At 41.1% G+C, this 26,787-nt stretch overlaps 1 protein-coding gene across 1 annotated transcript; it reads left to right on the forward strand.

Moving 5' to 3' along the window:
• Positions 1 to 722: 722 nt before the first annotated feature.
• Positions 723 to 25,443, forward strand: ptpra (protein tyrosine phosphatase receptor type A). Its single transcript, XM_041034871.1, has 22 exons — positions 723 to 1,122; positions 11,171 to 11,217; positions 11,544 to 11,625; positions 11,736 to 12,167; positions 15,903 to 16,002; positions 16,209 to 16,282; positions 16,764 to 16,900; positions 17,922 to 18,012; positions 18,305 to 18,381; positions 18,491 to 18,527; positions 18,652 to 18,749; positions 19,219 to 19,338; positions 19,544 to 19,710; positions 19,820 to 19,955; positions 20,115 to 20,264; positions 20,412 to 20,505; positions 20,659 to 20,735; positions 20,876 to 21,010; positions 21,587 to 21,712; positions 21,911 to 22,062; positions 22,415 to 22,550; positions 23,325 to 25,443. Exons 2-22 carry the CDS (start codon positions 11,197 to 11,199, stop codon positions 23,397 to 23,399), a joined length of 2,517 nt encoding a protein of 838 aa, XP_040890805.1. The 5' UTR covers positions 723 to 1,122; positions 11,171 to 11,196; the 3' UTR covers positions 23,400 to 25,443.
• Positions 25,444 to 26,787: the final 1,344 nt, after the last annotated feature.

Consider the following 26,787-nt stretch of genomic DNA (forward strand, 5'->3'; position numbering starts at 1 on the left):
CCTTTGAAAAGAGGCAATTTCACAAACCTTCATCCATTAACAGAAGTATTCAGATTATTTACCTGTGTAAAAGTAACACATTCACAATACTGAAATACACTAGTAAAAATAAAAAGACCCTGCACTCAAAATTTTCAAAAATAAAAGCACTGCAGAATGACATTGTTATATCATTAAGTTACTGTGTCATTATGAACAATGCATTAACATGAGCTGTGCCTTAAATGCTGCATTTGGTTGGGGTGGATGCCATTTTAGCTGCTTCCGTACTGTTGAATGGTTTAATCTTAGCAGTATATCCTATTTTATAATCTGGGTTTTTTATATACTGTGTTCTTAATCTGAAAAGTAGCAACTAACAATAGGGTGCTGAATGCTTGTACTGTGGTAAAAACTAAATATTTCCTCCTTAAATCTAGTGGAGTAAAAGTATAAAATAGAATAAAACGAAAATAAACAATTACAAGTTCCTCAAAATTGCTCAAACTGAAGGGAACCGTGAAGTTGAATCGGGGGCCCTTCGTGGACCCTTTGGAGGTCCTCGGACCTCAGTGTAGGGAGCATCAAACTCCACAGCTGCAGTGGCTGAGAGTCAGGACCGTGTAATATTCATCTCGGCCAGCAGGTGTCGCCGCGGGTTATGCAGACACGGAGTGGAGAAGAGACGGGGCCTGGCCTGGGAATTTGCTGCTCGCTTCCCATTCTTCCTATGCAGACAGACACACAACATGGCGGACTAGAATAGTCGGCCGACGCGCCCGGATACAGCGGATAAACCGTGGGATTTAATATCCAGGAAGACCAAGAAAGTACCCTGTGAAGGGACGCTGCGTTAGGGCGAAGTGAGGATTTTTGGTGGAGGGGGGGGGCCTCCCTTCCCTACCTTGGATTTAGCAGATAAACTGCCCGCGAAGTGTTGACTGTGTGTCCCAGATCGTGCTTCCCTCCTCTGCTATCACCCAGGTCCCCCCACCCCGCTCACACACTCTCGGTTCCTGGGGTGTGGAGACGGGGGCCGGGGTTGAGAAACGTGGAAGCGAAAGAGCGGATAAATTCCTGCTTGGGTTTGATTTTTTCCCCCCATCCCTCCTCGGGTTTCCTCTGGGTGCTACAGGAGTTGTGGTGAGTTTTCTTGTTTTTGTTGCGCAAAGCCCGAATCACACTTGTTACAATGTCGCTGTAGCAGCATGTTTCCTCTCGCTGTAACATTGTGTCACCCACAAACACACACTTTGTCCCCCACATTCAGTCTCACAGGCCACATTACACGATTATCTATCTCATGGCGGAGATAAACCCAGGCTTATGCAAGGAGTAGGGTTGTGTTCAGTAGTTGTAAGCCTCCTTGTAATGCTTGAACATTTCAGAAGTAGCTCGGAGGCAGGGAGGGATTTTTTTTTTTTTTTTTTTTTGGCGAAGGGGCTCTCAAGAAAACGAGAGGGGGCTTTGAGATGAGTGCGACAACATTTTAGGAGTCAGAGGTTGTAACCTGGGCTTGTTGTGCCAACACAGATGCTGTTGCACTGGCAGTGGAACAAAGACTGGTGTTTAGGGGGGGGCGTCCAGGTCTGTCCTGCCTCACTGGAAAGTACACTTTATTGATCAACGCTTTGTTATTACACGTTCCGAGAGGGTGGGGTGCTGGCTGGCTGGATGGCTGGATGGGTTGGTGGGTGGGTGGAGGAGCAAAGGGGGGGCTTCATGCGACCCATAACAGGAATTAGGTCGCCCTAACATTAACACGTATGGTCTGTCAAATCACAGCGGCTGCTTTGTGTTTCTTCTTCTGCTCTCTTGACACCGAGTCTCGTGTGTGTGTGCAATTCCCCTTTACAACCTCTCCCAAAGTTTCTTCTGTAATGATTAATATTCTCCTCTCTTTCTGTTGGGTGTAACCGAGCATACCATTTGAGTCTTGTGGGTGTTGAGTTTTTTTTTTTTTATTAACTTTTTCACTTGGACTCCTAAATTACAATTTCTTAGCTTATTAGAGTATGGATTATTCCTTTAATGGCTTGTTTGTCATGAGAAATAGAGGAAACCTTTTTTAAAAAATTGATTAATTGATTTCATTGACTGAATACAGCCGCTGCTTCATTTGAGCAAATCATCAACTACAAGACCACTGGTCCAGGAAAAGTCATGTTAAATGCTGGAAAGTGCGAGCCGAGAGAAGTATCGCCCAGCCTGTCTTATCTGGGGGAAAGAAAAAAAAAATCCCTGCTACGTCTGCAAGGAGCTTGACTCATCACGTCTGGACCGATTCACTGAACTGCAGCATATATCCACCATACCTCAGCCTCAGTGCCAGTTCCACAACTTGCTTTCCACATCACTGAGGTGATCATATCGTGTTAGGGCCGTTCAAGTGCAAAACTCCAGTGTAGCCCCGCAGTGTACCAACAGGCCTACCTTGACCTCTGTTTGTCAGGCCTGGACACGTCCACCTCTGACCCAAAAAGCTGCAGAACCATCTCTGGTTGTCAGGCAGCCCCATCTCATCAAACTATGGAAGGAAAAGAAAAAAACATGGCAATACATCAGAGAAAAGCAGAGCTGTTATCATCGTGCTCACTCTGTCTGTATCTTCTCCAGCCTATTTTAAGAAGAAGTAGTTATTTCTGTCTTGGGTTTTAGCTGAAGTGCTAGAGTGATCCTCACACCACACTTTTCATGATTGGCCTAGTTTCTAAAAATACGAATAAAGTACAGCTTGAAATTGCCCCGTGGGGACTTTGCATGAAGTTTCGATGGGTGGATCTTTGAAATTAACTCCATGTTGTGAAATTTGACAATTTCAGGCTGCTGACACAATATTATGAGCTGGCTGTTTGGGTGGGGTTGGAGGTATATTTTTGTTTCCACCTGTTCCACCGTGTTTTACTGTGGAAGAGCACTGTAATTCAGCTTCTGCCAGGATAAACACAGCTACATTTAGAGGATTATGAAGCATTATGGAGCCTGATTGCAGCTACATGTGATATGTCATTCAGCCTCAATGACATTTATTTCGCAACACAGGAAATTAACCAATGTGATGACTAAGAATTTATAAATCACATACCTTGCCTCACGGGGGAAGACTTCACCAGGAGACATATTGTTTTATTCCGTCCTTCTGTAGCTGTGTCGCAGTAATTATGTAATCCCTTCATATTACTGAGTAAATCTTTATTTTACATCCTCCTGATGTGGGATGATTGATGTTTCTGGTTCACCACGACCGTGATGGATATGGATGAAAGTTTATTTCTTTTCACTGAACTTCGAAGACTAGATGGGATTTTGTGTTTATGAAGTATTTTAGATATGTGAGAAGTTTCTTTTAATCTTGTAAACTCACGTGTGATCCACATCAATCAAAATCTGTTTGCCACCTCTGTAATCCTTCATTGCAGTTTATTTTAATGGGGGCACTGGTTTCCTGTTACTGTCGGGTGGGATAATAGTACTAAATGTTGGAGTTATGGGTTGAGGGCAGGTGGGTTTGGCAGAAGTCAGTATATTAACAGGCTTCACCTCCACACCACAGCTAGAGGTACATAAATTCTTTGATTGTTATACTCTACGTCTTGAAAATGGAGACAGCTGTGTTAATGCAGCCACCATTCACTGTTTTGTGTACTTAAAATCCATATGTTCTCCCGTTGTTAACAGAAAAGCAGAAATTAAATCATGTTGTGTTATTGTATTTTAGTCAGTTTTCCCTCCTACAGAAAAAACTTGGATGTGCTTTTTTAAACAATGCCTTCACAGCTGAAGTCAAACGTAGTTCATATTCAAAAACCAGTTGAGAGCCGAAGTTATAAATATTTATATCTGCCCTTGGCATCGGCCTTCGAGCCGGCAAGACTTTTCTTGCCCTGCTGTGAAAAGATGTCCAAAGGACTTGTCAACATGCCTGAGTAGTCTTTCAATCCACAACATGAAAATGGACATAGAAGACGGGGCGTTCTGGAGAAGCAGTATCACGACACTGCTGTGAAGTCAAGCCTCAGATGATTGTCTCTTCATCTTGGACGGGTTTCCTGTCGTTCAGAGGAAGAGGAGGGTATGAGTGCAGTAGGATGCTCATGTCAGGTATGAGAAGCTTCACTTTGGGATCTGTTACAGAGCCTAAATGGGTTGTAAAGGAAAGATTAAAAGTGCAGTGGTGCAGTTCCAGTTGTCTGTCTTTCTGCCGTATGAGGAGCTGGATGTCGTTTGAAATGTATTTCCTGTGGTCAGAGTTCTGCATTTAGGTATAAATTTAAAGTATGTGTACTTTGAGTATGTACATTTTATGCCACTTTATGCTCGTACTCCAATACATTTCAGAAGTAAATATTGTACCTTTTATTCTTCTACATTATGTGTCAGTGATCAGATACAGGTCAGTTTACTAATCAAGATTAGATTAGATGCACCCCGGCCAACAACAGGAGTAAAATTCTACTCACACTTTAGAAAATCAGTAATAATCATAGTTTACTGTTACTTGTGTGTTAATGGTAAGATGAATGGTTATTGGTTTAAAGGTAAGATAAGTAAATTTCCTTCACCCCCGGATATTAGTGTTGAGCACTAATACTAATACCATAAAAATCTATTTTTTTAGCCCCTTGTATTTTGTACCTTAATAAAAACCTGTTTTGGGTTTAAACAAGCAAAACTTTAAAATATTGAGTAATGTCTAAAGATCAGAGTTGTGCAAGAACTTCTAAAGTCTAAAATTATCAAAATGATAATTAAAATCAGTAAGTGTCTTATTAAAGTATAAGCAGACAAGGCTAAGAATCTGAGCAGGTATTGGGTGCCAACTTTCGGAGCTTGGCAGTGTTTGATACTGCTACACATTTGTGTCGATGCCCAGCCTCAGCTGCATGCTGGATGTAGAAATCAGTTTTAGTATTAAAGTCTCAAATGGCAGAGGTGATAGTGAGTCGGGTTTCGTTGTGGCCCTTCAGCTGCCCGTTTGGCCCCACACCACGCTTCAAGGTCACAGTGGCTTCTGTGGGGAGGCCATGCTTTGCGCCTCCACATCCTCTCTGTGTCCAATGTGGGAAAGCTTGAGAGGCCCCTGGCATGCTCTGTGAGAAACCCCACAACGAAGCAGACGCAGAGCAGAGCTTCACTGACTCACCACTTTCACTCATTGAAACGAGTGAGTTTTCTCGATCCGTCCAGCCTGATGGAACCAAATCATCATTACAGGCTTAATAACAGACACAGCGGTTCACTCTTGCCCGTATGATTAGCCAGAATAGTAATCCCGGGCTTCTATTCGTCTTTTCATCAACTCACCCGGCTCATGAATGAACCCAACAGGAACACAAACCACACCAGCAGGGAGTAGTATCCCTCAGAAAGGGAAGTCCAGAGGATTGTGGCTGTTGTATGTGGCACTGGGGACATATAATCTGTGGTCTGTTTCAGAGCAAGAGTCCTAGCGGCCCTGAGTTAGGCCTACTTCAGTCTCCTGTGAAGAGAAGCATTCACAGTATTCCTGTTGCTCCGGACCCCCTCCCTCCCTCTCAAGACATAGAAACAGTATTAATATGCCATGAATGGAGACAGACAGACAAGCATTATCTAGCGCTGCAGCGACCAGCGAAGCAGGATGCCTTGTAGAAAAGCCAGAGGGAAATATTTCTCTGCATGAATGGTGAAGTCCCCTTGACCACGATACTGCTGGTGTCATGTCAGCGAGGCCTGTAGGGTTTGTGCCTGTTTGGTTTCCTGCTCACTCATTTGCCTCGGGATGTCTTCTGTGAATCAATAATAGGATTTGTTGGGTTTTATGAATAATACTAAACATTGAGGATTCCTGCAGTGTTAGTAGCTGTATTCTTTGGCCACATTTGTTGTTGGGTTTCAGTCAAATCTAGTTTGAGCAACAGATAATAAACTGAGGAAATAGCAGCAACTACTAAGGATTCTTGTCTGAGGCCAAAGTATTTTCTTCCCCCGAGAGATCGCTTTCCAAAAATCCATCTGCATGTTGAGCTATTCATTAATTCATATCCATGCCGTCGGAAAAGATACTCATTACTTCATCTAAGGTCACAGGTAAATGCAAAAGCATCAGTGAAAACCACAGTTGAGTGGGAACTCTCCATATTAAATGACTACCTTGCATTGATCTTACGTCTTGGCCCTTGGTTGTCATGGAGATGTAATTGGACTTCCTTTATATTCCACCTATAAGTGTTCCTTTCACTGTGTGAATGAAATGGCATGGGAACAGCCCAGCCCTTTCACAACTGTGTGATTGCAACCCTATGAGGTCTGCAGTTGGCCACAGGCAGAGAGGCAACTGTCTTCGTTAGTTAGCCAGTCAGGCTCACCACCCGAATTCTGCACAATGCTGTCGACTTTAACACAATGTAAGACGGATTTTAAAGTTTGCTATGTTGTCTTACATGACTGGATATAAGATATTTAGATTTCTGTAATGAAAATATTGTGTACGTTGTATTTTAATGTGTTGTTTCGTTTTATTTTGTATTGTTTTTTTTGGGTGTCACTAAGATACGCTAGGCAAGATCTTCAGGTTTTCTTTATTCTAAGCATGTTTGATCAAACAGGCTCAAATGAAAGAAACAGAAATGCCATAGAGATTTGATAGACATGAGTAACTACAGTTAAAGTGAGGCTGTACAGATTTTGAAAGGAAAAATAGCTTTTCTTACAAATGAAAAGTTGAAATTATAAGCAACAATACATCCACTTACATTATTTAATACACTTTTTGGTTTTGCTGCTACAGCCTTACCTGGTCTGGTATGACCACCAACTAATGATCGCTAATGTAATAAATTATTAGAATTACCACTGACACTTATCAAAGAAAAAGAAAGGCTGTATTTGAATAGTCCTCTAACTTAAAAATGTTTTTTTAGTCAGATGTCTACAGTCTGATATACCCCATTTAAAACTGATTTAATTCTTTACTTGAACTATTTTTGAGTTGTCCTGATTCGTTACTTCACTAGACACCTACCAATCAGAAATGAACGTTTTCTAAGGCAGTGGGACTTTGTTTACTACTCTGTGTATTAACCAATTTGACCTCGATGCATATACCAAAATTTTGGTACAGATGCCTAAACAATGCAGCATTTTTCATTTAATAAAACATTCCAAACTGCTGAATGCATCAGTATTAAATAAAGAACTTAAAATACAGTCTAAAATTATAAATGTTTCCCAGTTTAGTCCAGGAAATATCAGAGAATATGTAAACAAGCCAAAGAATCTACCCAAGCATTCGATGCCAATGCTTGATACTTGACACTTCTTGAGACTCAATGCTATGGAGAGATTTTAGTTGTTACTCAACAGGTATTAAGGTTTGTGGAACCTTAGTTTGACACCCAGTCCTTTTGTATTTCCAGTGTTACTAACAGTACATAAGCCAGTGCAGGAGGCTCTGACACTGCAAGTAAGCTTATAATAATAATAAAGGGGGGTTTAAAAGGGTGGAAACAGAAGAAACCATAGTCACTTTTGATTTCCATCAAAAAGGAAGCAAACGTTGTCACATTTCTGTGCTGTGTGTTTCTTATTCCCTCCAGGCAGACCATTGATTTGTAGCTTGTTGCTTGTCATAGTGGCAGCTTTGCACTTCGCCATAGGGCGGCTCATCCCCAGCACTGACTGCTGTAAAGGACTTGCTCTAAGTGCTCGGCCTTGTCTGAAAAATATTCACATGGTTGCACAACACGAGCCCAAAGTCAGGACAGTGTGAGATGCATGACTACCTTTTGAGTACATTCATTCACCAATAGATGAGCATGTACATGTTTCTCCTGCCGGGAACAGCGTGACGAAACCGGTGGAACTTTTCATATTTGGCTGGAGCACAGTGCAGAGCAGGAGACTGGGTTGAAAGAAAACAGACTGAAGAAAAGTGCTTTAAGAATTGAATCTGTTCATGAAACATGAGATCAAATCTGTAAACGTAGGTAGTGAGAAAAAGGATGTCAGCAAAGGTGTTGCAGTATTAGCCTGTTCAGCAAGAAAATGTCTATCAGCCATTGTTGGAACATTATTAGAGCCTGGTCAGGACACTAAACAAGAGTGACGTACTTTAATGTTGTAATGGTAATGTCCTTTCTAATAATGTAATTACACAAGCAACCAAATAATTGGACACTGATAGCTCTTTGTGATGTGTCGTGCATTCTCCATCATTTGAGTGTGAATTGCACCAACCTGTCACCTGTCAGAGCAGAGAGCAATGACAGCACAAAACCTAAGAATGGCACAAATAGAAACACTTTGCCAGTACCTCTTAAATTAATGATGTCCTCTACCAACACTTAAGTCTCAGAAAAGAATCCCACACACACACACAGGAAGACTGCTGCTTCTCAGGAGGATAAAACACATTAAGATTCATCTCTGGGGAGTTGCACTCATGGGTCTACACACAGTCTCTAGATAAAACCCTCTCGGGCTCCTGCAGCATCTGTGAAGTGACGGTTAGCAACAGGGGCAGGCTGATATCACTTACACCAACACACTGACACGTCACCCAGCCTCCACCCACCCTGGATGGCACGCAAAAAAAACAATGACTCATGCTTCATTAAGAAAAAGTTACTAAAAAAAGGCTTGTTGATTTGAACATACCCATTAGTAACCTTTGTCTATCACATCGAATTTAGCCTAATTCACATGCCAGATGCTGTATAAGACTAATTCACACTAAATAGTACCAATTGCTGAGCTCGGCCATTATAGCTGAGTCACTCCTTTTAATGAGTACTGAAGGGGAGGATGGTAGAGGTAGTGGTTTAGGGTTTTAATGTGGTTTTTGGGTTAACAAGGGATTTTGATGTCTATAAAAATCTGCAATAGGAGAGGAAGGAAGCACTTTGATTTATGACTTTACTGACATCTGGACAAACTGTAGGTGCAAAGAAACACAGTCTAGCAGATATAGTGCACACCGTCAATACATTCTTGCACGCAGTCGTCACTCACTGGCAGAATTTAAATATCTGGTATTTTATGAATATAAAGTACAGTCTGGGCAGGGTATTGATGTGTTTGAGAACTATGAGAAGTACCATGGATGTAATAAAGACTTTTTTTTTGTCTTTGGGTTGCTATATACATAATTAGAGCTTTAGAATAGAAAGAAATCCAATGTCTAACTATTTTGATAATTAATCGGTTTAGTAATTTTTTCAGGCAAAAAACTGTCATGTCATATCAATGTCAACATTTACTGGTTCCAGCTTCTCAAATGTGAGGATTTGCTGCTTGTTCTGGTCATATATGATATTAAATCAATAATCTTTTGGGTTTTGGACTGTTGTCCAGGCAAAATAAGGATTACTTTGAGCTCTGGGGAACAATGCTGAGCATTTTTCACTTCTAGAAAATAATGTGCAGATCAATCAGTTATGAATATAATCCTTAGTTGCATCTCTAAATCAATTAGTTGATCAACAGGAAATCAAATGCCAACTTTTTTTCAATAATCGTTTTTATTCAATTTGCTTCAAATAGAAAATTCCAACATTTTCCGTTTCCAGCATCTTTCCTTAGTCATCTAGGAATGTAAGCGGAATAATAAGGACGATAATGAGAACATAACAGACTACATTCACACATATGATCAAATTCAGTTAGTCATTTCTGAGGTAAAGAGAGATGTGTGATGGAGGAACCTCCTGTCAAATTTAGAAACATTAATAGATAGGACAGAGACACATCTTGTCTTATATCTATAAAAGAAACTAAGTTTAAAATTGTTTGGTTGACGTTTTCCATTTTTCCAGGGGCATGAATCGTGTTTTGGAAACAGATGTTTGCTGGATAAATGGAGGCAAGGATGGGTGACAGAGAGAGAGAGAGAGAAGGGGAGCAACAATTGGATTTGTAGGTTAATAGCATCCTCATTGACCACATAACTTGCTCATCATGCCCCATTTCAGGCTGCAGCCAGAGCCAAACAGTGCTGTGCTGAAACCAGAATGTAAGTACTGCGATGAATGAGCTCAGCTCAAAACAGCAGAAGATTGGCAACTGGCACTATTGAAGCTTTTAGCGCCCAATTTATCCTCTGCCCACTGATGCAATAATCCGTGATGTAAAGCATCAGTTTCTGTGCGGTAGCGCTGCAGTGTTTGGCTCGGTGCAGCTCTGAAGTATCTCTGTAAGCAGAGGCAGACGGGCTGGATTATTCCAGGGTCAGGACCATGGGATTAGGTCCAGGGATTATCACAGCTCAGTCGGGGAGACAACAGCCTTGTTGGCCTCTGGGATTATACAAAAGACTGACAGTCAGCCAGGCCGACCACCCAGCCTCTGTCATGCTATCTCCAAGTCTGTCTGTCCTCTGGTCCCCACTCACTCACTCACTCATCCCCATATTAGTGGGTGAAGAGTGTTGTTGAGTGCTGATTCACTGTCACTGCAGGAATTTAAATGTGACACTAATTCTGTTTTGGTCATGCTCCTGGTGATGAATGCTCAGCAACAGATAATTGTTGGTTGGACAAAACACATTTTTGTGATGAAACTCGGATGCAAGCGAACATATAAAGGGCTGGGAAAAATGTCCCTCTCAGTTTCCCAGAGCTCAAGGTGATGTCCTTAATAGACTTGTTTTGTCTGAAATAGCCCCAAACCCAAAGAATTCCAGTTTACAATAATGAAATACGGAGAAAAGCTGCACATCCTGACATTAGAGAAGCTGGAACCTAAGAATTTGAGATTTTTGTTTTTCACAAAAAAAACATGTTATTAAATTAAAATGTTCCATCAGCAGCTATTTTGGTAATTGGTTAATTGCCTATCAATTGACTAATAATTTCTGGTGTGTAAAACAAAAACAGTAACTTATCAACAGTAACTAATTTTGGTAGTTTTCCCTACAATTTCCGTGTAGTAATTAATAATATGCTTTGAGCAACAAGGTGCAGTTCCACTGGAAGTTAACAAAACAAAATTATTGCCCAATAACCTAATAAGAATTTCTTGGAATTTTAGATTCTGTCTCCTCCTGGTACCTCACTATCATTCATAATAATGCTGTCTGATTCATTCCTCTTGACACTTACAGAAGTATACTGCAAGGAGCAAGTTTTAGTTTAAAAAAACAAAGAAAAGTTAGATTATGTACACAACAGTAATGAAATCCAGTCAGGCTAAATGTCTTCCGTTTGCTTTCTAGGACCACGCTGTGCGAATGAGTGATTGATGCCAACTTCGCTTCTTCAGGTAAACAACATTTATCACACACAGACAAACATTATGCAAGAATTTCATTTTCATTTCAAATTTAAGAGTATTGCCTTCTAAAAATCAGTATGTGGGATTAGGATAAAAGATTATTTCTATCTATCTATCTATCTCTCTCTATATGTGTGTGTGTGTGTGTGTTTGTGTATAGACAGATAGATATAGTGGATTATACAACACATAAACCCTCATTCTCTTGGCCTTATTGAAACATTTTTGGGTTCACTATCTTTTCAATGAGATTTAAGGAGGTTGTTTTTCACTAATACCTTTTTTGTCCCTTTTGTTATACATCGTCCATTTAGGGCAGAATGGGTGTGTGTCCCCTGCTCCTGCTGCTCGGTCTAGCCCTTGTGGCCTCGGCCCAGGATCATGCCCCCGTCACAAGTAAGAACCATGCCCTGTTATAACAAATATCTTCACTTACCCACCTTCTTAAGTTTGCAGTAAATTTTTTCAGAATACTTTCCTTATTCTTGTTTTCTCTTTTTTTCCAGGTCCTCCAAATATCACTGCCAAACCCACAGACCCCCCTACTGCACCCTCCCTCAGCGTTACAGTCGCACGTACACCGGCCCACCCAGGCCCACCCACAACGCTTGGCCCAGTGATGACAACAACAACCACCACCACCACAACCACACGCCCACCTGGTGATGAGGATGTACAACCTGGGGGTCCCAATGACACCCTAAGAATTTTACCAGTTCCTCCTCCCCCATCCCCAGCTCCAACGGATGCCCCTCAGGCACCACCGAGCACCGATCCTCCCCCTCCCCCTCCCCCCACCCCAGCAGGGGGAGAAAACGAGACTGCAGCCTTGACTCCAGACAGCCCAACTGCAGAGACTGATGACTATATATCCTCCACGGAGACAGAGACCACCACAAAACCTGGAAGGGAGTTCACCTCACACTCCAGCCCACAGGGTGAGTGTTGATGCCTGTGCAGGGCACTGTGCGTCTGTGTTTTAGTATTGTCCTAAGATTGTGAAGACTCTCTTCTCTCCAGAATCAATTTAGTGTGCGGATACTTGAAGGATAATTTCAAATTATTACAACTTGGGTTTTATTTCTATAGTGGCTGCCATCGTTCCTATCAGTGTTAATGAGGTTGTACTCAAGAAGTAAATGCTAACATCAGGGAACAAGTCAGCATTGCAGAAAATAAATCTACAGTTTACTGAGCAGCTTCCTAGGTCTAACTATGAGCTTATTCAGAGTTTAAGCATAAATGTTTATTGTAGTTGTGGGCGTACAGTTTGTTGTGGCAATTACACCACATTCCCAGGTCTCAGCAATTAGTGAGTACAGTGTTATCCTAATGAAGAAAGAAGAAATGATGGCCACAACTATGGAAACGAAACCCAGGTTGTTAAAAAAAAAAAAAGACACAGTTCAACCTCTCATCACTTCTTTGGAGAAAATATCCACCCTGAAACATTATCCTCAAAGTTATGGAACAGCGGATTCTGTCTAAAGTCATTATCATTGGTCAGCACCTTTCAACAGTGACACTGGGACAAATCCATGGTATAGGATAAGTCCTCCACCAACAGAGAAGCGTGGGAAGTCATGATCAGACTGCTCAGGTCCTGTGTGTTGAACCCAGATATTTGCAGCTTGTATTACGATTGGATTTTTCTTTGTTAGTCACATTTGATTTTATCAATGACACAATTCAGCTGCTGCTAAACCAAAAAAAAGTGACTTGGTGACTGTTCTGTGGAGACTGGTTTTTCCTGCTTTTGTTCCTCCTGTTGACCCCAGTTTAGTCTCAGTGCATTTCAGGTGCATTCAGGCATCCTGCTTGTCATCATATCACCTGAGACGCATTTTTAATTTCAGCAGAATAACTCCTGGAATACATAAACATCTCAGATACATGGCATTCTTTTTCATTCCATCTAATTGTGTGTTATTCATGGAGACCATAAAAGCGAAAAGGCAAGCAAGTGTGCTCTCTGGTCAAGAGTTAACCTTTAATATTTTAGATAGTTGAACATTTTTCTGCTTTTAGTCTCCATTGTAGCTGTGCTGGAAATATCTTTACGTGACATACCTGCATTTGACCAGTCATCCACGAGAATCAGGATACCACCAAAACTGCATGACCCAGACACTGTGTCTGTAGTGTCTGTTATTTTGATATAAAAACAAAGAGTGTCGAGGGAGGATTTCTCTCTATCTTCATTTCATTAAATGCTGCTTTTGATGTGTTGAAGAACACACTTGAGCAGCTTTGAGTCTCTGTGCAGACCATCCTTGTTAGTGAAACATGACACCCCCACCATTTTCTTTTACATTAATTATTCATATTACATGACTATAGATATACACAAATCACTATCAAATGTCACTCGTTAATATAGAAAGATGTTTTTTATTATCAACTATAATAGCAGCAGGTATGTTCTGAATCATCCTGGAGTAAATGAAGCTGAAACTGAAACTGGTTCTGGTAGAAAAACACTAGAAGGTTCTGATAAGCATATACGCGCCCAGTCAGCATAAATGCAACAGATGTTGCTGTGTTGCACTATATGGTATTTCTATTATATAACATAATCACTTTGGGTTCATAGGTGTTATGTAATTGCTCCATTGTCTCCCTCTGGCTGTCTGTGGGCCTTGTGTGCTGAGCTGTGAGCAGTTCTAGATGGCATTAGATCAGTCAAGCCTGTGTCAGTTCCACATGATACCCACAGCTTGTTGTGCTCCTGCTCTGTTCAATGTACACCTTGTCTGAGGGAGAACACTGAAAAGTCCTGGGAAATGGGCACGAAAATGCAGCATAATTGGGCGGCGTTCCAAACTACTTTCCCCCAGAAAGCGCATATGGAGCATGAGGTCAAATGATGCATTCTTTGTAGCATATTTTTGACCGTAGCGTTAAGAGCTTTCTTGAATTTTGAGTCAGTCCGTGGAACAGCTGATTTTGTCATTGCATTGTCACCCCCACCATGCAGGTTTCTAGAAAAATCTCTTCTTTTGTTGTGGCCTAATGTGTCTTACAAACCAGTCATCAGCACACAAATGGCAGCCAGTTTTTTTTTTTTTTGAACACCAAACTCCTGTTGTTGTTGTTGTTGTTCAAATGTCACGTCTTTTGTGCTAACGGCGGCAGTGAAAGGTCACCAGGAAGACTACAGGATTGCCTTCAACCGCTGGTTCATGTGCGTGGTGGAAACATATACAAATTGGTCAGCCATTGTAGTCTACAGGATGCATCACAAAGAATAAATAACTTGGCCCATGTAATGCCTAATTCATAATGTTGAGCCTATGTGAACACAATCCTTTTTCACCAGGCAGTAGCATCACAGTAGGCCCACATTCTTTCTGGTTTAGGACACATAGAAAGCATTTAGTAGTTACACTCTGAATAATTCACAGAAAATTCACAGCAAACGTCCTAAATGTTTAAGTATTTTATACTGTCATTCTCTGGCTGCTGTCATCCTGGGTATAACCAGATATAGAAACCAAAGGTCGACCCTCTCAGTTAAACTGTGATTTATCTGCTCACTCCAAAGGACAGTCTGTTGCACTCTCCATTTGTGTTTGTTTTTTTTCCCCCTCTGAAAGCCACTGAAATATTAACGTGAACAACCATTATGGAAAGTGAAGATACAGGCTGGTGTTGAAAGAGGCAGAGGTCACCTTGTGACCTTGGCTTATTTTTTTTTACAGACATCCTAGCATGTTAACAAGCTGTAAAATTGTCTTGTGTGAAGGTAAAGGAAAACTGATTTTTGAGACATTAAACAGCCGCTAGACTTCTCTTAACAGTATCCATCAAATCCCATGAAACAATAAGCAGATTAATTCATTATCTTATCAACTGAAAATTAATATGCAACAGTTTTGGTAACTGATTAGCTGCTTAAGCGAATAGTTCGAAGAAAAATAACAGCAGGAAGTATTTTGATAAGTGATAGACAAAATTTGTATACCATCACATCACAGGTTCTACCTTAAGTGGCTTCGGTTTTTATACAGATTAAACAAAGAAGATGTAGCATGTTCTGATTTTGTTACCGTTGGACTGAGTCAGGCAAGCTAATTCCCTGTGGCTGCTGACTGTAGCTGTATATTTAAGAGACAGATATCAGGGAGGTATCAGTCTTTTCATCTAACTCACTGCCAGAGGGCGAAGAAGCATATTTCCCAAAATGTTGAACAGTTTTTTAACTTTGATTTTTCCAAAGTTTCCAAAGTTCTGTTGATTCTAGCCACTCAGTGGAGAATATTTGGTCTTCTATGATAATAAAATGAACACTGGTTTTAGATTTGGCACTGCTGATCAAAGAATTTCATTATATCACCAACTGCTTTCAAATTAGTTTGTGTTGATATGTTATGTCTTCCAAGTTTTGTATCACAATACATAATATTTTAATATTTTATAATTTGATCAAATGTGTCACATTTAACAATTAATAAAATAATGAAAACATCCATATTTAACACATCAAGCTTATGTGAAATAGTGAAATGTGAGAATAGTTTGGTAATGGCAATGGAATTTGGCATGTGCGTCGATCCAAAACACTGACACACCTCAAGTATTGAGACACATTTTTGATTTTTTTTTTTTTCCTTAATCATGCATGGTACAAATCATTTATCCACCACCCTTTTTTCTTTCTGTCTGTGATGTAGACAAGAACCAGTCTGATGACATGCCAATCATAGCCGTGATGGTGGCCCTGTCCTCCCTGCTGGTCATCATCTTCATCATCATCGTCCTCTACATGCTCAGGTTGGTGATGTGCTGTTGATATTCTTTAAACAAGACCAGCCAGAGACCTGTGGTGAAGGGCCTGAGGTGCTGCCGTTACCATGGCAACGGCTGATTGGCATTCTGCTGTGTGGCTAAAGCAGTGTGTGTTTATTTGTGTGTATGCGTGAGACAGTGTGTGGCTCTGTGTGTATTAATATGCACTTTGATCTTTTCTTGATTGACAGGTTTAAGAAGTACAAGCAGGCGGGAAGCCATTCAAACTCCTTCAGGCTGACCAACGGTAGATCGGATGATACAGGTAAAACAGCCAAATGTGCATTATTGTGCGTGCGTGTGCGCGCTCGCATGTGTGTGCACGCTTTGTCTTTGTCAGCAGATATGACTGCCTACCCAGTGAATGCTCATTTATTTGTTTTGGGTCGTATCAGCAAATATGTACAGCACGCTTGACCAAACTTGTTACTCTGAGTTTCTTTTGATAAGACTTGATTGATCTTGCTCCCCTAACCGATAACATTTCACTCGTGGAGGCTTTTGTTCACTGATTACCTAACCAACAGTGCTGCAGTTAGCCTCTTCATACACTATGTTACAGCGCTGAGTCACATCGCCCTCTGGTGGGCACCTTTAGAAAAGACAGTCTGTTACTTGGTGCAAGACAGTTCCACTCTCGTGTTCTTACCCCGTCTCCCATGTCTTTATCTCTACCTGTCTCACCCCTCCCGTTCCTTCCCTCCTCTCCACACTTCTGCCTCCTTCCTTCCTGCTCGCCTTCGCAGAACTCCAGAGCGTCCCGCTATTGGCCCGTTCACCCAGCACAAACAGGAAGTACCCGCCCCTTCCTGTCGACAAGCTAGAGGAAGAAATGAACCGTCGCATGGCTGATGACAACAAACTCTTCAGGGAGGAGTTTAATGTATGACACACTCAAGCACACACCCTTTAATAATATTAGTCCCACATCCCCGTAGCCTAGAGAAGTGCTTCCCATCCAGGGGCGCTTGTGCATCAGGTGGTATTTCGGCAGGTCTTGGGGGTACAGGAAAAGATTTCAAAGAGGGAAGAAACCATCCAAATTGGATAATAGGCATGATGCTGAGCTTGAGTGAAGTTATTTTTAAGCTAAGCTACCAGTTACCAAAGGCTAACTGTACAGCACATACCTGCAAGCAACCTGGTTGGTTGGTTGCAGGTATGCTGTGTTACTAAGTAAGTAGTAACACCGCAGTAAGACTGTAAAGCCACATGGTGCAATTGAGAGTGCATTAAAACTAGAGGGCGAGTTGATATAGTTAGCTAAAAGTAAAAGTTAAATGCAAAATAGTTCGCTGTAAGTAATGTTTAAATAGATAGAGGGTCAAAAGTAGCAGGAATGTGAACTTGACCAAACTGATCTAAACTGGCTAAAATGCCACTACAATAATGAACTAAAAATAATGTGTAAACAATTAAAATTGTTAGCTAAAACAAGTAAATGAGCAATTGAAATAGTTAGCTAAAAGTTATGGTTAAGCAGGGGAAATAATTAGCTGAAGGTAATAGATAAAAATAGTTTGCTAAAAGTAATGTATTCATAGATAAAGGGTCAAAGGTAGCAGGAATGTGAACTTGACCAAACTGATCTAAACTGACAATTTAGTGGTATGAAAGAAATATTGTAACCATATCCAGTTTTGCAGTGTTATATAACATCCACCTAAAAATCTGTTGAAGTGAACATATTTACACCTTTACGAGTGGTGCTGATGAGGGGGCACTTCAGCTCATCTAATAGGGATGTGGGGGGTAGGTCAGAGTAAAACAGCTGGTAACCACACGTATACACTGTGGTTGGTTTTGACATTTTTGCTCAAATTTGGCAGCAAGTAATTCAGAATGAAACTTAATCGAGACCCGAACCTTCCCATTTACTTCTAAATGTATTTTTTTCTGTTTAGGCACTGCCAGTCTGCCCCATACAGGCATCATGTGACGCTGCTTCCAAGGAAGAGAATAAAGAAAAGAACAGATATGTCAACATCTTGCCATGTGAGTGACAACAAGCCTTACACTGTGACACTGTCGGATATTAGCAGTGCAGAAACCAGTGTGTCTGACTTATTCTCTACCAATTCAAGCTTTTATCAGTGCAATGACAGTAAGCATCAGACAGTTGAAAGTCGAAGGCACTTTACAAAGTGATTTACTGAGTTATGCTTGTGTTTAGGGTGGTAATTTTGTTGTGTACCGTGTGTAATTAAAATTCCCTCTCTTACTGTGCTGCTCCACCTCTTCATTTGCTCTTTCTCTCCATGTCTCCTGCTTTCTCTCTCTGTCTCAGATGATCACTCCAGGGTGCATCTCTCACCTCTGGAGGGAGTCCCCGACTCTGACTTCATCAACGCCTCCTTTATAAATGTTTGTACAAGTGCAGCACTTTTCCCACAAAAGAAACAATTCTGCTCTAAATATAATAGACTCTTATTTTGCCTCATCCTAACATCTCTTTCTGGCCTCTCCTTTGCAGGGTTACCAAGAGAAGAATAAGTTTATTGCAGCTCAAGGTAAGGGTTGTGCCTGCGTTGAAGCAGAGAGTATTCTGCGGTGCTGTTCATCTAAGAAACAAACTAAATGATTATTAGCTCAACACTTGTCCTCTTGAATTCTTGATCTGTCTTGGACTCTCAGGGCCAAAGGAGGAAACAGTCAATGACTTCTGGCGAATGATCTGGGAGCAGAACACAGCGACCATTGTCATGGTGACCAATCTGAAGGAGAGAAAGGAGGTAGGAGAAGCTGCAGCAGTAGGGGTGATGTTGATGCTTGTGTTTGGGTGCTATGTTTTATAAGATCATACGACAGCTTCAAAAGACACATTTATGTATTTTGTACAGCTAAGATGGGAACTGAATAAACTTGCATAAAAGCACAAGGGACCAAAATCTGTCACTCAAAACACTAGTTTTATGTTGAACATGTCTTTATTTGCAAAGTTAATTTTTCATCTGTAAAGTTAGTTAAACAGTGCACTGTTTAAACCCCCTTGTGAGTCCTCATGTGAGCACCAGGGCATGCTTGACCAGCCCTCAAATCAGGACTTTGCCTTAATATCTCTTTGGCTTTCACTATACTCATTCTGTCAAACATGTAGCATAGTTAGGTTATGGTTAATTTGGACAACCTCATTTGCATGCCCCGTTTTTTTTTTTTAAAGCTGTCAGTGTTCTCAGTGTTAAATCACTCTCTGTTTTTCAGTGTAAGTGTGCCCAGTACTGGCCGGACCAGGGCTGTTGGACATACGGGAACATCCGCGTATCTGTAGAAGACACAATGGTTTTGGTGGACTACACCATCCGCAAGTTCTGCATCCAACAGGTACCATAAACCATACATTTTTTTCTAAGCATGAGATTATCCTTATACAGGGAGATCAATATGAAGCATACTCATTTTCCATAGTAGTGGTAGTCTTCTTTTTATGATGCACCATTGCTGAGTGAACAGCCGATGAACACTAGCAAATTTTAAAAACACTGCTTGCTCTATGTTGGTCTATGAGCTGGTTTTATTTGCGTCTCAGGTGGGAGATGTGTCTGGGAAAAAGCCTCAGAGGCTCGTCACCCAGTTCCACTTCACCAGCTGGCCAGACTTTGGGGTGCCCTTCACCCCCATTGGCATGCTCAAGTTCCTCAAGAAAGTAAAGACTTGCAACCCCCAGTATGCCGGGCCCATTGTGGTCCATTGTAGGTAAGGGGATCAAAGCTTAAGCTCTGATTTTTGCCTGTTTTTGTTGTGTCTTTGTATGAATGTCACACACAACTCACAAGGGTCATATTGTCATATTTGTGTCCGTCAGTGCGGGTGTGGGGAGGACAGGTACCTTCGTTGTGATCGATGCCATGTTGGACATGATGATCGCTGAGAGGAAGGTGGACGTATTTGGCTTCGTCACCAGGATCAGAGCCCAGCGCTGTCAGATGGTCCAGACTGATGTAAGTCCAGTGTTGGCACGCTCCACCCTGGACACACTAATGAAAACACATCCCAAATTCTGTTCACGTGAACTCATCCTCTCCCATGATGCAGTGTTTTTAGTCCAGTGATTTTTCTTTTTTTTTTTAAACTTGTCCCTTCTACCCTCTCTCCCACAGATGCAGTATGTGTTCATCTTCCAGGCATTGTTAGAGCACTACCTGTATGGAGACACAGAGCTGGAGGTGACCTCTCTGGAGTCCCACCTGGCCAAACTCTACACCCCCTCACCTGGAGCTGGCTGCAGTGGCCTGGAGGCTGAATTCAAGGTCTGTTTGTGTGTGTCGCGACTCTCTGTGGCCCCTCATTTGTCGCACCAAACAGTTTCATTCCAATAAAACATTTTTTTTTTACATTTTGTAAAACTACTGACATGTGAAGTCCATGTGTTAATATTTGAACCACATAACTTCTAGAAACTGACATCCATCAAGATCCAGAATGACAAGATGAGAACAGGCAACCTGCCCGCCAACATGAAGAAGAACAGAGTCCTACAGATCATTCCATGTGAGTTGTAGACGTGAGGTGTGGGTTTATACAGTGTTATTGTTCCTGATGAATGCCTTGAATCACATAGTGAAATTGCAGGTGTATAGTCCTTGTGTCAACTCTTCAAGCTTTCCATCAGTCAAGATGAATGCCTGTCCTTGCTCCTGACAGATGAGTTCAACAGAGTGATCATTCCAGTCAAACGAGGAGAGGAGAACACCGACTACGTCAATGCCTCTTTCATTGATGTGAGTGTAAAAGCACCTGGGTTAGAGCGGATCATTTCAATTCATTCATGCAAGGAATCGATCAAGTGTTGGAAGTCTTCCTTTCTTTCTCACTGCTACTGTTTATTTTGTAACACTTATCCTCTCTCCTTTCCGTACAGGGCTACCGTCAGAAGGACTCCTACATGGCGAGTCAGGGCCCCCTGCAGCACACCATAGAGGACTTCTGGAGGATGATCTGGGAGTGGAGAAGCTGCTCCATAGTCATGCTCACTGAGCTGGAAGAGAGAGGGCAGGTGTGTGTGCATATATGTGTGTGATGATACAAACACTCATATTAGATATCAGGTCAATAACAGGCTGAAATAGAATATTGATATTAGATCATTTACTCCAAGTTAACTGGACGCCACCGGTCTTGTATACAACAAGACTAACAGTGTTTTCTAACATATCTTCATGTCAGAGCTTTAATAAAATGTGATATAAATTAGTAGTAGTCAAGTTGTCCAGATGGTTTAATATTAGACCTAACAAAGAGTAAAATAATAACTGAAGCCGAACGGTCATATCAGGAAATCATATTTAATGGGCAGAATTGGAAGTTTAAAATCCATTTGTTTCCAGCAAACATGGAGGACTTGGTGTCTGTTTCCTTCTTTGTTCATATAATTGATGACCAATGAACTGTAATAAGTGTCTTTCTTTAATAGACTGTACTGTTTAGACATCTGGAAAACTGAATGTCTCGCATACACAAAATAAAAATCACTCTCTAGAGGTTTGGATAACTGAGATATTAGAATTCCTTGAAATGTTCAGTATCCTAAGATGATGATGTTATTTGACCATGTCCATCTTGTGACCTGCAGGAAAAGTGTGCTCAGTATTGGCCCAGTGATGGAGTGGTGGTCTATGGGGACATCTCCATCGAGCTAAAAAGGGAGGAGGAGAGTGAGAGCTACACGGTGCGTGACCTCCTGGTCACCAATAACAGGGTAAGAAAGGACTCATTGAAATAAGCAGATGCTCCAAAACCAAACACGCTGGAGGTTCTAACAGATGACAGAAATATTATCAATTAATACTGCACTTTTTAAAGCCTAAGATTAGCTAATACATCAACAACAATCCTTGCAATACAACCAATAAAACATACCCTAACATCTTCTTTTCGCCCTCCTCCTCGTTTCCAGGAGAACAAGGCTCGAGCAGTGCGTCAGTTCCATTTCCATGGCTGGCCAGAGGTGGGCATCCCCACTGACGGAAAAGGCATGATCAATATAATTGCTGCGGTGCAGAAACAACAGCAGCAGTCTGGCAACCACCCCATCACTGTGCACTGCAGGTAAGACACGCACAAACACACACACACACACACACTTCAGCTTCACTCAGTATGTTGCTGTTTTAACCTGTATGTACCACAGTAAGAAAAATGTGGAAAATACTCCACATAAATATAATTACATTGATTGTTGCAGCTACTAAAACAGGAAAAAAAACATCTCAGAAGAATTGTTCTCTTCTTCCTTGTGACATTTTAACCGCTCCCTACTGAACTGTTGCTGTGCCTCTTCTCTAAAATGTACACTCACAACAAAATCTCTTGGGTCTTATTTCTGCACAGGGTCACTCCACTAAATTGAAGTTTGCATTTCTGCCCGTGTGTGTGTGTGTGTGTGTGTGTGTGTTTACAGTGCTGGCGCTGGCCGGACAGGGACTTTCTGTGCATTGAGTACAGTCCTGGAGAGGGTGAAGGCAGAGGGCATCCTGGATGTCTTCCAGACAGTCAAGAGCCTCAGACTGCAGAGACCCCACATGGTGCAGACACTGGTAAGGACCCTTTGAATCTTAATTTTTAAACATTACTTTGTTATAGTGCTTAAAAACGACTTAATTAGTTAGTCCTTGAAAGAAGTGAAGTGGACAAGTGCGAACTTTGCTTTCTTCAGGCTTGATGTCAAGAATCTGTGACAATGGGAACGATCTCAAAACTCCACCTGTTTAGCTTTTTTCTCTCAGTAAGCAAACAGCTAGTTAAGACTGAATTAATAAACAAACAGCTTGATTTAGTAGCACTGCTAAGAATTTATTTCCACTCATGGTAGAGTGGAAAACAGCTAGCTTGGTTCTGTAAGAATGTAACAAAATAAACCTACCAGCACCTCTAAGCTTTCTGTGTTCACCTGTTTCCAGTCTTTATGCCAAGCTAAGCCCATCAGCTGCTGGCTCCAGCTGCAAATAGGGTTATACTGCCACGTTACAACACAGGCATGAGAGTGGTATCAGTCTTTCCATCCAGCTCTCAGCAGGAAAGGGAATAAGTGCATTACCCAAAATGTTGAACTATTCCTACACAAAACAAAGTTTTATGAACTTTCACTGCTCATCAGTACTCAGGCTACAGCTGTGATTGTACTCTGTACTGCTTTTTGTAATAAACATAAAAGCCGTACAATCACTCAGCCATTATACAAGAGGTCAGAGACTTCAGTGTTTAAAATGAAGATGCTATACTTGATTCACAGGTAATTATAGTGTGATCGTAGTGTTGCTTGTTTAGTTTCTCAGCTGACGTGGCTGTTTGTCCCATCCCTCCCTCCTCAGGAGCAGTACGAGTTCTGCTACAAAGTGGTCCAGGAGTATATCGATGCCTTTTCTGACTATGCCAACTTCAAGTAGGGACCTGCCATGGGTGGTTGGATGGATGGATGGATGGATGGATGGATGGATAGATGGATGGATGGATGTGGGCATACACTTTACACAAACAAGCACCAGAACCTACACACACATACGTTACCATGCAGGAAGCTGCATATTCCCATCTGATGGATTTTTAAGAAAAAATAAATTGACTCATCACAACTTGATCTGTGGATGGGATGAACTGCCTGGAGGAAAAGGGAACAGATGTCTCGGCCCAGAAGACAGGGCAGTGCAGTCGGACAGAGAAAATAACTGAGATGCCTTCTTGAATATTTTGTAATATTGGTCTTGTTAATACAGCCCTTCACCCCTATTTCCTTCCCATCTCTCCCCCCCATATGTATATATAATTACTGTGTTGCATCTTATTACTTTGGTTTCAGACACAGTTTTGAGTTTGGCTGCATTTTCGGGTGGCACCTGTAATGTATTTTATTGGTATATATATAAATATATAAATATATATAGAATATAAATCTGATGCTTTGGAGGCTAATGTAAAGTTTTTTTTTTAACTTCATAGGGACAGAGACTTAAGACATTTTTGGTGTTGCCTGAGCCACGCTGTAGCGACATGTGTGTGGTAGCAGAACCCAGGAGTTCCTACATTTACTGACAGAACCTGGATTGTTTTCACTCCCAGACATTCATGCTCAGCCACACACACAGTCAGAGCCATTTTTCTTCATGCAGAATTGGGTGCATCTACTTGACCAAAACATTTTTCAAGCCACTTACAAGTGAAAACGATTGGAGATCAGAATCTCTGTGACGCCGCTCAAAGTCTCAGGTTGACACACACACACACAAATACAAACATCAGCATACACATTTATTACCAGAAGCATTCATGTCTTTTGAGCATCTGCGTGTGTGTGTGTGTGTTTGTTTGAGCTGGAGCATAAGCTGGCAGCGAGGACACAGTGTGTTTCACATCTCTGTCTTCTGTCTGCTGAGTGCCAAAGTCCTTCACTAACTTGGTTGTGCAGCTCTAAAGTCTGAGGCTCTACCAACCGTGTTTAGACATTCAGTACAAGAAAGCTACTTTACTGTTTAAGGATCAGCAACCAACACATTCCCAGACTATAACAAGGATTTGGGAAAGTAGAAAATGTAGTATAGAAATATAAATAAATATAAAAGTTAGGAGAATTGGTCAAGCTTTTAAATGATTTTGATTTGATTTTAAGGTCTGTTACAGTATCAGCAGCAATGCCCGTCATGTTGGCAAACCAAATCTCAAACAAAACAATCAGAAGTAACTCCATTATTGCATCATAGAAATCAACAAATGTTATTTACCCAGCATATTTCTTTTTTCTTGTTTACAGACATACATCAGTATTTCTTGTAGATTGTATTGATACATTTCTTTTCTGTATGGGCTTCCTTTGAGTCTGCCTGAATTAACTGTCATTTCTTATTTTATTGGGTTGTTTTGTTGTTTTTTTTTATCAGCCTCACATCACTACGCTGTGCTGTTCACTGTTTTCAAGAATGATTCCCTTCTATTTCCCACCATGAACACTGATACTGAAGAATGTTCCCCTTTATTGAGATGCTGTTGCTAACATATTCCTCAAAGATGGATGCATTGTTACTTTTAATAGTGGAGGTGTGCCATGAAATATTTGCAATGATTTCTTTTTTTCAAATGGATATCCTGTGAGGACACTCAGGCTTGAAATTCAGTGGGGTTTTTTTTTTTTTTGTTTTGTTTTTTTTTAAATAAGGTCACAATTGAGAGCATACCCTTTATGATTGTACTGAAAGATGAATGATGTCAGTTAAACACAGGGCTTCAGGTCAGTCCTTATTTCAGCTCAGGAAATGACTGATGCCAGGATTGTTTAAATTTACAAACTGAGCAAATCTGAGCTAGAGTTCATCTCCAAACCTGACTCATGTTCAAATGGTTTGAACTCCCATAGGAGGACTAATTCAGATGTCAAGCCTCATCCAGGTTTTAATGTCATGATATTAAAAATGATATTTCTTTTAGAGGTTTTTAAGCTATTTCAATCTTTTTTTTTAATGTAGGTTTTAACTGAAAATAGCCCCATGCTTGTACATAATTTACATCGCACTCACATGCATTGCTTTTACTAAAGGAAGGAGCACAATCAAATTGAATTTATTGATTATGGACGTCATTAAAAGTACATGCTGAATTTTCAGGAAGGGTGGTTGTGTCAATGTTGATTGTTTGAACACTCATGCACTATTTGCACCAAAAGCAAAGCCCTTAAATGTACAGAACCAAATGAGAGATAAGGTCAGAAAGATGATTTGGCCTTTATATTGGAATATGGGAATTACATTTGAACTCTTTCAGGTCTCAAAACCCCAGGTTAAGCCTTCTGTAAGGCCCCTGCAGGGATTTTAAGTAGCAGATATTTTAATTGACCAGTCACTGAAATTGTTTGTGCATCATCATTGTCATTTCAGGTCTTGTTTCATTCCAAAGCATCACAAGTGCCCGCACTATTAGTTAGGTGCCATTTTCTTCTAGTTTGTCACCTATTGGTTCTTTTAATTAATGGAAGAGGGGATTTCTTTCTTGTTTGACTGTTCTGTCTGTGCTTAAAATACATGGGTTTGTTGTGTGTTTTTGGATCAAGTGATAACTGTCTCTCTGCAATTTGACAACAAAACATGACACTGTGCCAACCCTTGAGACCCACTGTTTTGCAATTATAGCGAACTAAAAAAGTGCCTCGCTAATAGGTTTTCAAAACAAATTAATTTTCTCAACTTTACCTAAAATATGGTGGTGGAACCATCGCCATCCTCAAGGCTGTCCTTTGGATTTTCCCAACTTGCATGTACTATCCAAACCTTACCTGCAGACCAATGACAAACCTCTTTGTTTGATGAATCAATAGGGCCAAAACCAAGACTGGGTCAGTCATCCTTCCTTTCACATTCCCTTGAGTCGAAAATACCTTGATTCCTTGATTTTGCAGATCAAACTAAGATTGAGGTCCCTTTTTTAATTAAATTCCATCTCGATTTAATGGCTTCATCTCATTCCATATCAGTTGAATGGGGATCCATGACAAGTAATCAATTGTGGGTACCCGAACTTTGAACAGAAATTCTCACAACAGATACAATTGCATTATGTATTATCACCGAGGGAAACCAGTGTTCCCTGTTTCACATCCCTTTGCTCCTGGAGCATTTTGAATGCCCTGGAGATTTAAGATATGTCTCCATTTCTAGAGAGGACGACCGGACTCCAGCTTCCCTCTTCTTCTCTCCATCTTTATGTCCTTTATGTCTCCTGTCTAACTCCACTCACTGCTATCCTCTCATTGCTTCCTTTCCCTCTTTCACTTTGTCCTGGGACCATTCTTTC

This window comes from Toxotes jaculatrix, chromosome 3 (assembly GCF_017976425.1).
Source record: "Toxotes jaculatrix isolate fToxJac2 chromosome 3, fToxJac2.pri, whole genome shotgun sequence".
NCBI classification, from domain to species: domain Eukaryota; kingdom Metazoa; phylum Chordata; class Actinopteri; family Toxotidae; genus Toxotes; species Toxotes jaculatrix.

Bases quoted from the DNA above. Each gene is read 5' to 3' on its own strand.
- ptpra (XM_041034871.1), top strand. From the start codon at position 11,197: ATGCCAACTTCGCTTCTTCAG. The intron at 19,956-20,114 runs GTAAGTCCAGTG...TCTCTCCCACAG, and splicing joins GTCAGATGGTCCAGACTGAT to ATGCAGTATGTGTTCATCTT. The intron at 22,551-23,324 runs GTAAGGACCCTT...CTCCCTCCTCAG, and splicing joins CCCACATGGTGCAGACACTG to GAGCAGTACGAGTTCTGCTA.